We start from the raw sequence: 16,413 nt of genomic DNA, 5'->3' as shown, positions 1-16,413 counted from the left end.
GTCCCATCCCCTCTGTTCTCGGCCACGCCTGCCGTCCTGAGAGAGACCCCAGCCCAGCATAACGGGAAAGAGTCCTGCCTTCCCAAATGCAGAGCGCTCGGAAGGAGGGCTGCTTGCTGACTGTGCCGGGGACCCCAGGGCTGCCCACACCCTGGGACTTCTCCCCAGGCCAGGGTCTGCTCTTGGCCTTTTGGGTCCAGAGTGCCTGCCTACTTGCTTGTGCCTTGGGGCCAAGCAGACTCACGACTCCTGCCTGAGGCCTGCAGGAGATGTGGGTTCCTGAACGCATGAGCAGAGTTGCCCGCTGCCCCTGCCCCCAGTTCCCCACCTCCACCCCCCACTGCTCCTCTTTAGCCTGGGGTCTGCAGTTGCTGACGGAGTGGGCCTCGGCGCCCCAAGGAGCAGGGTTGGAGGGTCACCCCTGGGTCCTGCTGCAGTTCTCAGCGGAGAGCAGCCTGGGGCCGCCCTGTGTGGCCTCGGGGACCTTCCTTTGTCTGGGCTGAGCACACCCTCCCCTAAAGGACATTCCTTACATTAGACACCACAGCAGATTCCACTCAGCTCTGCCCCTCCAGAGCCATCCAGGGTGATGATAGCATCTTTCCAACTGTGTCTGTTCTTCCCGAGGACAGTCTGATGGTCTGGGGCCTTGGAGGGCTCCCTTGCTGTCTCTAAGGTGTGCTGGCCGAGCCCCGGGTTCTGGACAGCGAGGAAGGCCCCCGTGCCTGGAGCCGGGCTCGGCCAGGATGGAGTGGGACCCTCCGGGTGGGGCTGACCAGCAGTGCACGGGGAGCTGGAGAGCACTCGGACCACCACAGCGAGACCCACATGGACGGGGAGGTCCGTCCACCCTCAGGCGGAGTCTGGGGCCAACCCGCCCCCGCCCGAGCGCAAGGAGAGCCATCCCCAGAGCGTGGGAGGCAGGATCAGAGACCTGCGGGGGCTCCCGGGGCTGCACCTCCTCGACACACCCCATCTCACTCCTCCCACTGGGGCTGCAGACCAGGGTCCACCAGTGAGCCTTTCTGGCTCCTTCTGTAAACAGATGGCTGAGTGAGCTCCCTGTGGGCGCCCAGTGCGGCTGGGGAGCAGGTCATCGCGATGGTCAGTGCCCTCCTGCCCAACCATCCTCCCCGAGTCACCGTCAAAGAGCATGTGTGACACTTTCTGGGGGCATTTGAACAGCGTCTTGGATTGGGAGATTTTAGTCTGGGTGGAATTCAGCGGAAGATTTTCAGCAAGACCTGGGCCCTTGCTATGGCTCCAGCCCCTAGAGGTTCCTGTTGGAGAAGCGTGGGGTGATGTCAGAGTCAGAGGTGACGTCACCAGGGACCCGTGCCTACGGGTGGGGCATGTAGAAACCCCTGCAGGCAGTGAGCTTGTACTTCCAGCGCCGACCTGGGCCCCGGGGATTGTGGCTCCTTCCATGCTTCTCCAGGTGCCGGGGTCGGGGGGCGGAGCAGAAGGTCACGTGTGCCGCTCTCAGCACCAAGTCCCCCCCGTGGTCCTCGGTGATGCCTTGGGGTTGCTAGGGGGAGGAGGAGTCCAGCCTCTGCCGCTGCTGCTCCGGGAAACCTGTGATGGGAGAGCCCACCTTCAAAGGGGTTCCCACCCAGGGATAGGCCTTTTGAAAATGTTGAGAGCTTTTTGCTAAATCGACCCATCAAAGGGAGGGGAGTAAGGAAGCCTCCCTGTTTGTCACTCCGTTGGACCCCAAGCTGGCGGGAAGCTGAGGGCGGCCAGCCTACGGCTCACCCTCGCCTCCCGCCCACAGGCCGCCAGCCCGGCGTGCACAGAGCTGGAAACAGTGATGATGGATTGGCTGGGGAAGATGCTGCAGCTGCCCGGGGTGTTCTTGGCTGGAGAAGCTGGAGAAGGGGGCGGGGTGATCCAGGTAAGGCACAGAGGGCGGGGGTCCCACCCCCGGGGTGCGCGGGCTCCCGGAAGGCGGACAGCAGCAGGTGGGCAAGAGCCCCTTGAGCTTCCTGTGTCCTCGTGTTTCTTCTGGAGAATAAGCAGAGCTGAGCCTCAGGAAAGCTCTGGATCTGGATTTGGATCCCCGAGCCAGGCCCCTCTTTAGGGTGGGCAGAATGGTGGCCATCGCTTGGCTGGTGCATAGCAGTAAAAACAACCGTGGAGGTTTGCGTGGTTCCCCATTGCCCGCCAATGTGCTGGAGCACTTCCCAGGCCTGAACTCACTTAATTCTCACAACGCTATGATTAGGGGCCATATTAAGATTCCCATTTTACAGGTGAGGAAACTAAGGCTCAGAGCAGTCAGGGAACTTGCCCATCGGTTCCCAGCTGGTAAGTTCTAGAGCCAGGGTCTGAGCCTACACCCATGTGACCACCACTCAGGGCCATCCTCAGTGGCAGCTGTGACCACCTGCTGCAGAGGCTACTAGAAATGGCTGCACCTATGGGAACCCACCGTTCACCTAAAGATGCTGCCTTTTCTATGTGCTGATTTAATTCATTCTTCACCTGACACGTACCTTTGAGAGCGACTACGTGCCAGAGGGCCCATCAGGGGATAGGACACGTACAATGACAGTCACAGTGGAGCATCTGCGGCACAAATGCCACTAAGAAAATTTGGACTTCTTGGCTTTCTTCTTTTCCAGCAGGGACGAGGGATGCTTCTAAACCCACCACCCTCCCAGGGAAAGCAAACTTTACTTTTGAGAAAAAGGAATTTCCTTTTTCAGACACCGTCTTCTCTCTGAGAATCTGTCACGGCAGTTGTGATTCTGTCCACTCAACGATGAGAACTGAGGCCCGGATGCCTCAGTGTGAGGTCACCTGCTGGGGTGGCCAAATGTGACAGGATGCGAGCACCAGCCTCCAGGCCCGAGGCTGCTCAACCGACCAGGGTTTTTAAACTCCTATGTGTTAATTTTCTGACAAACTTATTATCTTAACAGTTCTGCAGGTCGAGAGCCTGATGTGGATCTTACTGGGCTACAATCAGGGTTGACAGCTTGGAGGTTCTGTCCTTGCCTTTTCTAGTCTCTAGAAGTTTCCCGCATTCCTGGGCCATGGCACCTCCTCCGTCTTCAAGGTGGCTGTGTTCCATCTCTCTGACCCTTCTTTCATGGCCACCTCTCCCTCTGACCACAGATGAGAAAGGTTCTTCATGTTTCAGGATGCATGAGATTAGATCAGGTCCATGCAGATAATCCAAGATAATCCCCCCTCCCCTCCTGTCAAGGTTCTTAAATTAATCACATTGGCAAGGTCCCTCTTCCTTGTAAGGTAGAGAGTCACAGCTTCCAGGATGAAAGCATGACATCTTTGGGAGGCCTTATTCTCCCAAACACAGCCAGTACGGCTCAGGGTCAGGGAGGGAGTCTTCCTCTACCCTCACAGATTCAGATTCAACAAGTCTTAGGCAGGCCCAGGAATTAGCATTCTAGCCTGCATGTCAGGTGATTCTGATGCAGAGATGCTGACACGCACTTTGATAAATAAGCCTTGTGCTGTGACCCATGGCTGAGTTCTCTGTGACCCACGGCCTATTTACTCTCTCAAAGTAAATCTTTTGTCAGACCTCTTTCTTATGTTTATGGTGGGATGCCCGAGGTGATGATGGGTAGTGACACGTCAGCATAGGGCAGGTGTTAGTGGTAGACAGGTTTTTCGTAAGGGGTATGACATAGGTTGGTTCAGTTGGAGTCCTGACTAGCATGCTCGGATTCATAAAAGCGATGGTCAGGAGAAAGGTTTTGATAATGAAGTGGGCTGTGTATCATTCTGGCACGTAGGGATTATGGAATGCTCCCAGGATTAGGATGGCTGTGAAGATGTTTATGATGATGATATTGGCAGATTCTCTAGGAAAAACAGGGCAAATGGGCCTGCTGCATGGTCCCCGCTGAAGCTGGGGAAGAATTCTCCCTCTGTCAGATCGACTGGGGCCCGGTGGTTTCTGCCAGCGTGGAGATAAATCACATCATGGCTCCAGGTCGGGCTGGGGAGATCAGTCACAGATGCTCCTGCATAATGATTATGCTTGAGAGCGTCACCGATCCGTTTATTAGGAGGACTGATAAGAGGGTAACTGCTGTGTCACCTCATATGAATCAGCCCCAGTCCCTCTGTCCCCTCCTACCTCACCTCTTTGGTTACAGCACTTTCCCTCCTCCATCAGCGATTCTGAGTGGGGCTGATGAAAATGAAGCATTAGCCACGGGTAAGCAAAGTTTCCATACGATGCTGTGAACGGGACCCAGACGCAGCGGCAACAATGATTTTTCTCACAACTGCAAACATTTCAGCCACCCTGGACGGTTTTCTGCTGGTCAGAGGCGATGCAGCCTGGGCAACCTTGGAAAAACCACACACAAAGATTTGAGTTCTCCGCTGCTTCCAGCTTTAGGGAGGGGACTGCTGTGCGTGGCCCCCATCCACGCCCCCGCACCCACCCCCCGTCAGTCAGCTGCGTCTCGTCTCGCAGTGGGGAGGGGATCCAGTCCCCAGCACGTGGGTCCTGATGCTCTGGGGCTCCACTGTCAATGGAGAGCAGAGCCCGGCTGTGGACAGAACAGGAAGTGGCCATAGTAAGAGCAAGAGAGGGGCTGCGACGGGGGCCTTGGTGTTAAATTCTATTCGACTCAGTTCCGGGCCTGGGGGTGATCTGATAGTTCATGACAACCTGGACCCTTGCAGTAAACTTACTTTTTCTTTGTAATTCCACACATTTTGCCAAGATCTACTTTTTCCATTTGTGCTGTTCATCTTGACCCAAGCCCCCAGTATCTGGGAAGCCCTGTTAATCCGAGACTCAGCTTTTCCCTCACCTGGGGATATTTTAGTCATTGCCTCTGGGCCACTTCACTCTGTTTTTCAGGAACTTCCATTTTTCACGGATTGGGTACCTCTTCCATAATTTCTAGCTTTCTTTTGTCATTTTCTTTTTTGTCATTTTCTCTTATGTATTTTTTGGGGACTTTCTCATGGTTTTTTCTACATTATCATCTCCATTTTCCACACTGCCAATTGATTGCCTTCGATGTCAATTTTGGTTCCGTTATTCCACTCAAAAGTATCATCCCCTTCCTACCTATGAAAACTAGACATCCATTAGAAAAGTGGAAGAGATGCAGAAACATTTAGAGGCAGCTTCCTCCCAGTGTTATTTTAATACCTATGTGTTTGTGTGTGTGTGTGTGTGTGTACATATATGTGTACATAATATAAACAAAACTGGGATAATGCAACACATCATACAGATTTTCTGTGTGGTGTTTTGCTTACTCTTTTATTGTGAGCATTTCCCATTGTTTAAATAGTCTTTGAGAATATTATGAGTGCATGATTTCCTATGATGTGTCACAATTTATATAAATAGGAGATACAGTATATATATTGTGTCACTTCTTTCACTCTTACAAATCATATTTCAAAGGACACCCTTTAGGATGAAAGTTAACGATCTCCTAAGAAGTTCCTCAGCTTTCGGCTGGGGCTCCCCTGGTTGAGTCCATATTCACCACACATGCTCCACCAAAAATCAAAACCAAACAAAAAAAAAGTTTTTCTGGGTCACTGGAGATTATAACTAAAATAATTTCACATTCAATTCTTTTCAGCAGCCCAAGCTGATTCCTCTAGTTTGATACTTCTCAAAAATCTTAACAACTACCCCGTCAATCAAGGTGTGTGTATTCTAATAATAGCTACTTTGTATTGCACACCCACTCTGAGCTAGGCTGTGTTTTAGCTTTATTTCTTGTGTTTAATGCACAAGAAATGTGCTCATTTTTCAACCTCCAAATATTTATCAGGCTTGATTGGATTATCAACAACCTTTTTCATAGATGAGGAAACCGAGGCCCAGGAACGTCACGCGTGGGACCCAAGGGCATGAGCTATTTAGAGGCAAGGCTGGTGCACATGTGAGCTGGACCCACGAGTGTTCCACCAGCCTGTCCCTAACCCTTTGCTTGGGTGAGTGTGCAGAGGTGGGCATGCTGCCATGGGCTCCATCTTTAAATTATCTTTTCTTTGAAAGACAATCCAATTTTCCGGAAACAGCAGAAGCCCCGGCATTTGGTTATAGGAATAATTCTGACATCACTCAGCCCAGGATTCAGTTCAATCCCCCTTGGAGCCCACCCACCCAGTATGAGGCAGGAATCCCGCCCTTCCCACTGACAAGGCTGATTGTCTGTAATTTGCGAGGTCCTGGAGCGCCTGAGCCTGTTGACAGCCGGGGGGCCTGGATGAGGGGATGCGGAGGGCGGGGGGTGGGGGGGCCCTCAGAGGCATAATCACAGCTGCTGGGCGTCGGCACCGTGACGGGCGTCTGCATCAAACGGCAAATCATCCTTTGGATCTGGACAAACGGGGCCACGAAAATGGTCTCTTAATTGGGTTTGAAAGCTCTCTTGGAAGAAAAGCCCATTTCCCGCCGTGTATGGGGTGACACTTGAAAACCCAGAAGATGAAAGGACATTTCTGCTCGCAGCATTCACAGCCGAGCGGCCGCGCTCACCGCATTTCTTTCTGCCTCTTAGCGGCTTTGCCATGGCAACCTTTGTCTGAGGCAGGAAAGCAAAGGTATCATTACTGCTCTGCTCCTACCTCGGCCCAGATCTGCTTCCAGCAGAGGCCTGGAGACCCGCTCATTCTCCTGTCCCGGTCACCAAGCCACACTGGCCACCCCGAGCCATGACACTTATGGATGCCTGGCTGACAGTTATTTCACTGGGCAATTTTTTGTTTGTTTGTTTCGAGTTTTATTTTCAATTCTTCTTGTCAACACATCTCCTTAATGCTGACTATATTTAGTGAAACTTCCTTTAGAAGTGTGTAATGACCCTTTCAGCTATAATTATCCCTGTTAATATTTTTTTAAAAATATTTTTAAATTCCACATATATGTGATACCATGCGGTATTTGTTTTGCTCTGTCTAGCTTATTTCACTTAGCATAATGCCCTCTAGGTTTATCCATGTTCCAGGTTTATACAGGACAAGGTTTCCTCTTTTTTGTTAAGGCTGAAAAATATATATGAATATATATATATATATATATATATATATATATATATATATATATATATATATATCACATTTTCTTTACTCTTTTTTTTATTTTTAAATTTTTATTGGAGTATAGTTGATTTACACTGTTACGGTAGTTTCTGCTGTACAGCAAAGTGAATCAGTTATACATACACCTGTATCCACTCTTTTTTAGATTCTTTTCCCATATAGGTTATCACAGAGTACTGAGTAGAGTTTATTTACAGTAGGTCCTTATTAGTTATCTATTTTATGTATACTAGTGTGTTATGTGTCAATCCCAATCTCCCAGTTTATCCCTCCCTCCCTTCCCCCGCCTTGTAACCATAAGTTTGTTTTCTACCTCTGTGACTCTATTTCTGTTTTGTAAGTAAGTTCACTTGTACCCTCTTTTTTTGGATTCCACATATAAGTGATCATTGGGCATTTTTTTGAAAAAGCACTTTTTGTTGCCTGGAGAAGGGGAGTTTTCTTTCAAGACATGGACAGAGCCCAGAGGAAAACCCACAATGAACTGCCGTGGAGATCCAAGCCTTTCCTTAGAGTATGGTTCAAAGGAGCATGGACACTGGTGGGGTGATGAGAGATCCAAGCCTTCAGACAGAGGGTGGCATTGAGGGGGAGCTGCACTCACACAGGAGTCGGTGGGGGGGGGGGGTTGTCGAGGATTCCCCTCCCTGGTGCCATGCCTTTCAATGAGCTTTGCACGTCCCACGTCCAGGGAGAATGAAGGAGACAGTGGATAGGCCCTGACACACAAGATGGGGACACAGGAGGAAAGCAACCACGCGGGGGGATGTGTGAGGTCCAGTGCCTGCCCTCGGGGAGCTCGGATCTCCTGCCATAGCTGCTTTAGCTTTGCCAGCTGTTTCTTTAACTGGATCTAAAACTGCACGGTCTAAATCCGTATCTAAAATCATTACCAGTGAAAATGCGACCTGAAGAAAATGTAAAACCTATTTTAGAGGCTGAATTGAGAAGACTACATATGTGTATATATGAGCTCATGCATTAGAGCTACACAGCTGTACAGAACTGTGAGTGAATGTCTTTATCTTCCTGAAGGATATAAGTTGGCTTAAAAGAAAAAGTAAAATCATTGAAACAGTACAAATAAATAAATAAATAAATAATAGGAAATCAGGATCAATGAAAGGGGGAGAAAATATTACCAAGAGAGGTTAACCTCTTTATTTTATTGTATATTTCTCTGTAAAAGTCTAAAATCTTTTTTTTAAATAGATCTTTATTGGAGTATAATTGCTTCACAACACTGTGTTAGTTTCTGTTGTACAACAAAGTGGATCAGCCATATGCATACACATGTATCCCCATATCCCCTCCCTCGTGAGCCTCCCTCCCATCCTCCCTATCCCACCCCTCTAGGTCATCGCAAAGCACCGAGCTGATCTCTCCGTGCTATGTGGCTGCTTCCCACTAGCTATTTTACATTCGGTAGTGTATGTATGTCGATGCTACTCTCACTTCGCCTCAGCTTCTGTCTCTCCCCGCAGCCGTGTCCTCAAGTCCATTCTCTATGTCTACATCTTTATTACTGCCCTGCCACTAGGTTCATCAGTACTATTTTTTATTTTTTTTAGATTCCATATATATGTGTTAGCATTCGGTATTTGTTTTTCTCTTTCTGACTTACTTCACTCTGTATGACAGAACCTAGGTCCATCCACCTCACTACAAATAACTCAATTTCGTTCCTTTTTATGGCTGAGTAATATTCCATTGTATATATGTACCACATCTTCTTTATCCATTCATCTGTTGATGGACACTTAGGTTGCTTCCATGTCCTGGCTATTGTAAATAGAGCTGCAGTGAACATTTTGGTACATGACTCTTTTTGAATTATGGTTTCCTCAGGGTGTATGCCCAGTAGTGGTATTGCTGGGTCATATGGTAGTTCTATTTTTAGTTTTTTAAGGAACCTCCATACTGTTCTCCATAGTGATTGTATCAATTTACATTCCCACCAACAATGCAAGAGGGTTCCCTTTTCTCCACACCCTCTCCAGCATTTACTGTTTGTAGATTTTTTGATAATGGCCATTCTGACCTGTGTGAGGTGATACCTCATTGTACTTTTGACTTGCATTTCTCTAATGATTAGTGATGTTGAGCATCCTTTCATGTGTTTGTTGGCAATCTGTATATCTTCTTTGGAGAAATGTCTATTTAGGTCTTCTGCCCATTTTTGGATTGGGTTGTTAGCTTTTTTTAATATTGAGCTGCATGAACTGTTTATATATTTTGGAGATTAATCCTCTCTCCATTTTTTCATTTGAAGATATTTTCTCCCATTCTGAGGGTTGTCTTTTCATCTTGTTTATGGTTATCTTTGCTGTGCAAAAGCTTTTAAGTTTAATTAGGTCACATTTGTTTATTTTTGTTTTTATTTCCATTACTCTAAGAGGTGGGTCAAAAACGATCTTGCTGTGGTTTATGTCAGAGTGTTTTTCCTATGTTTTCCTCTAAGAGTTTTATAGTGTCTCGTCTTACATTTAGGTCTTTAATCCATTTTGAATTTATTTTTGTGTATGATGTTAGGTAGTGTTCTAATTTCATTTTTTTACATGTAGCTGTCCCGTTTTCCGAGCACCACTTATTAAAGAGGCTGTCTTTTCTCCATTGTATGTTCTTGCCTCTTTTGTCATAAATTGGGTGACCATATGTGTGTGGGTTTATCTCTGGGCTTTCTATCCTGTACCATTGATCTACAGTTCTGTTTTTGTGCCAGTACCATACTGTCTTGATTATTGTACGTTTGTAGTATAGTTTGAAGTCGGGGAGCCTGATTCCTCCAGCTCCGTCTTTCTTTCTCAATATTGCTTTGGCTATTTGGGGTCTATTGTGTTTCCATACAAATTGTAAAATTTTTGTTCTAATTCTGTGAAGAATGCCACTGGTAGTTTGATAGGGATTGCATTGAACCTGTAGATTGCTTTGGGTAGTATAGTCATTTTCACAATACTGATTCTTCCAATCCAAGAGCATGGTATATTTCTCCATCTGTTTGTGTCATCTTTGATTTCTTTCATTGATGTTTTATAGTTTTCTGAGTACAAGTCTTTTGCCTCCTTAGGTAGGTTTATTCCTGGGTATTTTATTCTTTTTGTTGCAATGGTAAATGGGAGTGTTTCCTTAATTTCTCTTTCAGATTTGTCATTGTTAGTTGTTATAGGAATGCCAGAGATTTCTGTGCATTAATTTTGTATCCTGCAACCTTACCAAATTCATTGGTTAGTTCTAGGTGTTTTCTGGTGGCATCTTTAGGATTGCCTATGTATACTATCATGTCATCTGCAAACAGTGACAGTTTTACTTCTTCTTTTCCAATTTGTATTCCTTTTATTTCTTTTTCTTCTCTGATTGTTGTGGTTAGGACTTCCAGAACTATGTTGAATAATAGTGGTGAGAGTGGACATCCTTGTCTTGTTCCTGATCTTAGTGGAAATACTTTCAACTTTTCACCATGAGTATGATGTTGGCTGTGGGTTTGTCATATATGGCCTTTATTATGCTCAGCTATGTTCCCTCTATGCCCATTTTCTTGAGAGTTTTTTTCATAAATGGGTGTTGAATTTTGTCGAAAGCTTTTTCTGCATCTATTGAGATGATCATATGGTTTTTATTCCTTACTTTGTTAATATGGTGTATCACACTGATTGATTTGCATATACTGAAGAATCCTTGCATCTCTGCGATAAATCCCACTTGATCATGGTGTGTGATCCTTTTAATACGTTGTTGGATTCTGTTTGCTGATATTTTGTTCAGTGTTTTCGCATCTTTCTTCATCAGTGATATTGGTCTATAATTTTCTTTTTTTGTGATATCTTTTTCTGGTTTTGGTATCAGGGTGATTGTGGCATCATAGAATGAATTTGGGAGTGTTCCCCCCTCTGCAATTTTTGGGAAGAGCTTGAGAAGGATCTGTGTTAGCTCCTTTCTAAATATTTGATAGAATTTGCCTGTGAAGCCTTCTGCTCCTGGACTTTTGTTTGTTGGAATATTTTTAATTACAGTTTTAATTTCATTACTTGTGATAGATCTGTTTATATTTTCTAATTCTTCCTGGTTCAGTCTTGGAAAATTGTACCTTTCCAAGAATTTGTGCATTTCTTTGTGGTTGTCCATTTTATTGACATATAGTTGTTTGTAGTAGTCTCTTATAATCCTTTGTAGTTCTGCAGTGTCAGTTGTGATTTCTCCTTTTTCATTTCTACTTTTATTGATTTGTGTCATCTCCCTTTTTTTCTTGATGAGTCTGGCTAAGGGTTTATCAATTTTGTTTATCTTCTCAAAGAACCAGCTTTTAGTTTTATTGATCTTTGCTATTGTTTTCTTCGTTTCTATTTCATTTACTTCTGCTCTGATCTTTATGATTTCTTTCCTTCTACTGACTTTGGGTTTTCTTTGTGCTTCTTTCTCTAGTTGCTTTAGGTGTAGACCCTACACCTAAAGCAACTAGAGGTTGTTTATTTGTGAGTTTTCTTGTTTCTAGAGGTGAGATTGAATTGATATAAACTTGTCTCTTACAACTGCTTTTGCTGCGTCCCATAGGTTTTGGGTCCTTGTGTTTTCATTGTCATTTGTTTCTAAGTATTTTTAATTTCTTCTTTGATTTCTTCAGTGATCTCTCAGTTACTTAGTAGCGCACTGTTTGGCTTCCATGTATTTGTGGTTTTTACAATTTTTTTTCTTGTGATCGATTTCCAGTCTCATAGCACTGTGGTCAGAAAAGATGCTTGATATGATTTCAATTTTCTTAAATTTTCCGAGGCTTGATTTGTGACCCAAGATGTGATCTATTCTGGAGAATGTTCCCTGTGCACTTGAGAAGAACGTGTATTCTGCCACTTTATGTGCGATGTTCTATAAATATCAATTGAATCTATCTGGTCTATTGTGTCATTTAAAGCTTGTGTTTCCTTATTTATTTTCTGTTTGGATGATCTGTCCATTGGTGTAAGTGGGGTGTTAAAGTCCCCTACTACTATTGTGTTACTGTTGATTTCCCCTTTCATGGTTGTTAGCATTTGCCTTATGTATTGAGGTGCTCCTATGTTGGGTCCATAAACATTTATAATTGTTATAGCATCTTCTTGGATTGATCTCTTGATCATTATGTAGTGTCCTTCCTTATCTCTTGTAACTGTCTTCATTTTAAAGTCTATTTTATCTGATACGAGTATTGCTACTCCAGTTTTCTTTTGATTTCCATTTGCATGGAACATCTTGTTCCATCCCCTCACTTTCAGTCTGTATGTGTCCCTAGGTCTGAAGTGGGTCTTTTGTAGACGGCATATATAGTCTTGTTTTTGTATCCATTCAGCCAGTCTGTGTCTTTTGGTTGGGGCATTTAATCCATTTACATTCAAGGTTACTATTGATATGTATGTTCCTATTACGATTTTCTTAATTGTTTTGGGTTTGTTTTTGTGGGTTTTTTTCTTCTCTTGTGTTTTCTGCCCAGAGAAGTTTCTTTAGCATTTGCTGTAAAGCTGGTTTGGTGGTGCTGAATTCTCTTAGCTTTTGCTTGTCTGTAAAGCTTTTGATTTCTCCGTCGAATCTGAATGAGATACTTGCTCGGTACAGTAATCTTGGTTGTAGGTTTTTCCCTTTTATCATTTTAAATATGTTCTGCCATTCCCTTCGGGCTTGCAGAGTTTCTGCTGAAAAATCAGCTGATAACCTTATAGGGATTCCTTTGTGTGTTATTTTTTGTTTTTCCCTTCCTGCTTTTACTATTTTTTCTTTGAATTTAATTTTTGTTAGTTTGATTAATATGTGTCTTTGTGTGTTTCTCCAAGGGTTTATCCTGTATGGGACCCTCTGTGCTTCCAGGACTTGGGTGACTATTTCCTTTCCCATGTTAGGGAAGTTTTCCACTATAATACTTCAAATATTTTCTCAGACCCTTTTTTTTTCTCTTCTTCTTCTGGGACCTCTATAATTTGAATGTTGGTGCATTTAGTATTGTCCCAGAGGTCTCTGAGATTGTCTTCAATTTTTTTCATTCTTTTTTCTTTATTCTGCTCCTTGGAAGTTATTTCCGCCATTTTGCCTTCCAGCTCACTTATTCGTTCTTCTGCCTCAGTTATTCTTTTATTGATTCCTTCTAGTGTATTTTTTCATTTCAGTTATTGTGTTGTTCATCTCTGTTTGTTTGTTCTTTAGTTCTTCTAGATCTTTGTTAAACATTTCTTGTATTTTCTCAATCCGTGCCTCCATTCTATTTCTGAGATTCTGGATCATCTTTACTATCATTACTCTGAATTCTTTTTCAGGTAGATTGCCTATTTCATCTTCATTTTTTTGGTCTTGTAGGTTTTTACCTTGCTCCTTCATCTGTGACATATTTTTTTTCTGTCTCATTTTTTTTTCCTTATTTTTATGAGTGGGGTTGTGTTCCTGTCTTACCGGTTGTTTGGCCTGAGGCTTCCAACAGTGAATTTTGTAGGCTGTTGGGTAGAGCTGGGTCTTGGTGCTGAGATGAGAACCTCTTGGAGACTGCACTCTGATGGGGTCTGAGGTTCTCTTTTAGTCCAGTGGTTTGGACTAGGAGCTTCCACCACAGGAGCTTCAGCCCGACCCCTGGCTCGTGAACCAAGATCCCACAAGCTGTGCAAGGGTGGCCAAAAAAAAAAAAAAAGAGAGAGGAGAATGATAACAAAGTAAAACATAAAATTAGACTAGGAAACTAACAGGTATGTTAGAAAAAAATAAAAATAAAAATATAGATGAAACAACAACTGAAGGTAAAACAGAACCACAGTAGTAAAAAAAGAGGAGAATAAAAGGTGGAAAAGGCCTTGGCTGTGGAGGGTGGGGCCTATGCTTAGGACCCACAGGGCTGGAAAAGGCCGGGGGGATGGGGGCTTAGGCTCAACAGAACAGAAGGGGCCCAGGCCTGCCTCCAGCCTCTGCTCTCAGAGGGCGGAGGACCCCACCTGGGAGCCCAGCAGGCTTCCTGGGTTCGAGTGGACATGGCAATCACCCTCTGCTCCTGCTCCTCTGGTCCTGGAGGGCCCCTCCCGTCTGCCTCTCCTGATCTCCCTGGCCTCCCTCCTATGCCCCCAGGACCCACATGGCCTGGAGGGGGCTTTGGAGGGTGGGGGACCAGCCTGGGAGCTCAGCAGGCTCCCTGAGCCTGAGTGGGCGGGGCAAACGCCCTCGGCTCCTCTCCCCCTCCTCCCGGTGGCCCCTCCCACCTGCCTCTCCCATTCTCTCCTGGCCTCCCTCCTACGTCCCCAGGACCAATCCAGCCCGGAGGGGACCTCTGAGGGTGTAGGACCTGGTCCAAGAGCCAAGCAGACTTCCCCGGCCGATTGGGCAGGGAAAAAGCTGGGTGCACTCCCCCCTGATCTGAGCCCCCCGAGGGTCCCTCCAGGCATGGGAACCCCTCCCCCCCTCAGCCACCCCTCAGGGGCAGTGGTCCTGTCCAGCCTCCACTTCTCCTCCCCCCTCAGTCCCCCCACGTCCTACTGGTTCCCTTGGGTGTTCTGCCCGTCTCCTTGGGCATCGGGGTCCCCCACCAGCGTCCAGCAGCCACCCTAGTTGTGGGGAGATGTAAACTCTGTGTCTTCCCACACCGCCATCTTGACTCCGCCCCCCCTGAAATCTTATAAATCTTCTCATAGTCAACAAAACTCTACCTTTAACATTTTTTCTTTCTAATGGTAATACTGTTCAGCTCCTGGTTTCTTCCAGGATTTACTAAGATTCCGTGATTATAAATGTGGGGAGGTTCCCGCTGGGCAGATGTGGGCTCACTCCTAACCATGCCACTCCCTAGCTGCTGATTTGGGGCAAGTTACCCTCTCTGAGCATAGGTTTCCCACCCTAAGATGATAAAATTTAAAAATGGGATTATTTTGCAAATTAGATGGGCTAGCACGATGGGTGCAGAATCCATATTCTCTTTCACCTCCTCTCACCCTCAGAAGAGTCAATTTTGCATCCTTCTTGACTACTTTGCCAAAGTAAGTTGTCGACATTCGTTGTGTTAGCTTGCTAAGGCTACCACAACGAACAACCACAGACGGGGCGGCTTAAACAACAGACATTGATTGTCTCACAGTCCGGACGCTGGACGTCTGAGGTCAAGGTGGCAACAGGGCTGGTTTCCCGGAGGCCTCTGCCCTTGGCTGGCAGGCGGGCATCTCCTCCCTGTGTCCTCATGCGACCTCTCCTGCGTGCGTGTGTGTGCGGCCTCAGCTCCTCTTCTTACAAGGACATCAGCCAGGCTGGATCAGGGGCCCTCTAAAGAGCTCATTTTAACTTAGTGATCCCTTTACAGGTCTTGTCTCCAAATATGGTCATGTCCTGAGGTACTAGGAGTTAGGGCTTCAACGTATGAAATCTGGGGGGACACACTTCAGCCCGTACCATTAGTGATTGAGGAAAATCCTGCAAGGCAATTTTTGAGTCTCAAAGAAGAGGAATCCCATTTATAGAAACATACAGATTTATCTGTCCAAGTTGCTGTGCACACAAAGCTGGGCTGAGACCTGTGCCCTGGGCCCCATCTCCTCCTCCTCTGGGGCAAATGGACCAGCACCTCCTGGCTGGACCAGGAGGCGTCCGTGGGAAAGTGCTTGTGAAGTGGGCCCGGTGACGCCTGGCACGTGCTGAGCGCTCAGACATGCTGGAGGTTATCTTATGAAAAACAGACAAAGCAACGTTGAATTGATAATAAGAGCTGCAGTGGCAGTCACAGGTGTGCAGCCTTTTCCCGTTGAAAGGAGAGTGAACTTGGCAATTTCAGATGCATCTTTTAAGAAAATATGGGGACCCAAAATTGCATCTCCCAAGTTTAGAGATGATTCCCTGGCTGCACTTGGAAGCTCATTTCGACCTTTTCTTTGATTCAGGGAAGTGCCAGTGAAGCCACCCTGGTGGCCCTGCTGGCCGCTCGGACCAAAGTGACACGATGTCTGCAGGCTGCCTCCCCGGGGCTGACACAGGCCACCATCATGGAGAAGCTGGTGGCCTACGCATCTGACCAGGTGGGTGTGGTTGCCCGGAGCCCCATCGAGCCTCACAGAGCAGAATGGTTAGTGTGGTAGCAAGTCAAAACCCAACCAAGCCGTGCAGCGTCATTTCCAATCCAAGAACAGTTCCCCAGGGAGACCTGTGCTAAAGAAAAGGTGTGGGCTGCAGGTGGGAACTTAGTAGATCAAGTTGAAAAGAACATAAATGTACCATGAGGTCACCGTGACCGCACTTGCACCTGCTCGTGTTGAGGTCATCTGGCTGCCTTCAGAGCAGGGCTGTGGAGACACATGTGGGACGTGGGCTCAGAGACCTGGGCTCACATCCCAGCTCTGCTATTTTAAATTCTGTGTTCTCAGGCTCATCACGTCA

At 46.3% G+C, this 16,413-nt stretch overlaps 1 protein-coding gene across 2 annotated transcripts in view; it reads left to right on the top strand.

The window, feature by feature from the left end:
* DDC (dopa decarboxylase) overlaps positions 1-16,413 on the top strand; it is an 82,701-nt gene that overhangs the window by 22,576 nt on the left and 43,712 nt on the right. For both annotated transcript variants that reach the window (XM_082473267.1, XM_082473268.1), the window contains exons 4-5: positions 1,775-1,894; positions 15,921-16,055. In XM_082473267.1, coding sequence (XP_082329393.1) covers positions 1,775-1,894; positions 15,921-16,055 — 255 coding nt within the window. The remainder of the gene's footprint in view (positions 1-1,774; positions 1,895-15,920; positions 16,056-16,413) is intronic.

Source organism: Balaenoptera physalus, assembly GCF_965194825.1.
Source record: "Balaenoptera physalus genome assembly, chromosome: 8".
NCBI lineage: Eukaryota > Metazoa > Chordata > Mammalia > Artiodactyla > Balaenopteridae > Balaenoptera > Balaenoptera physalus.
This window is presented reverse-complemented; position numbering and strand designations above follow the sequence as displayed.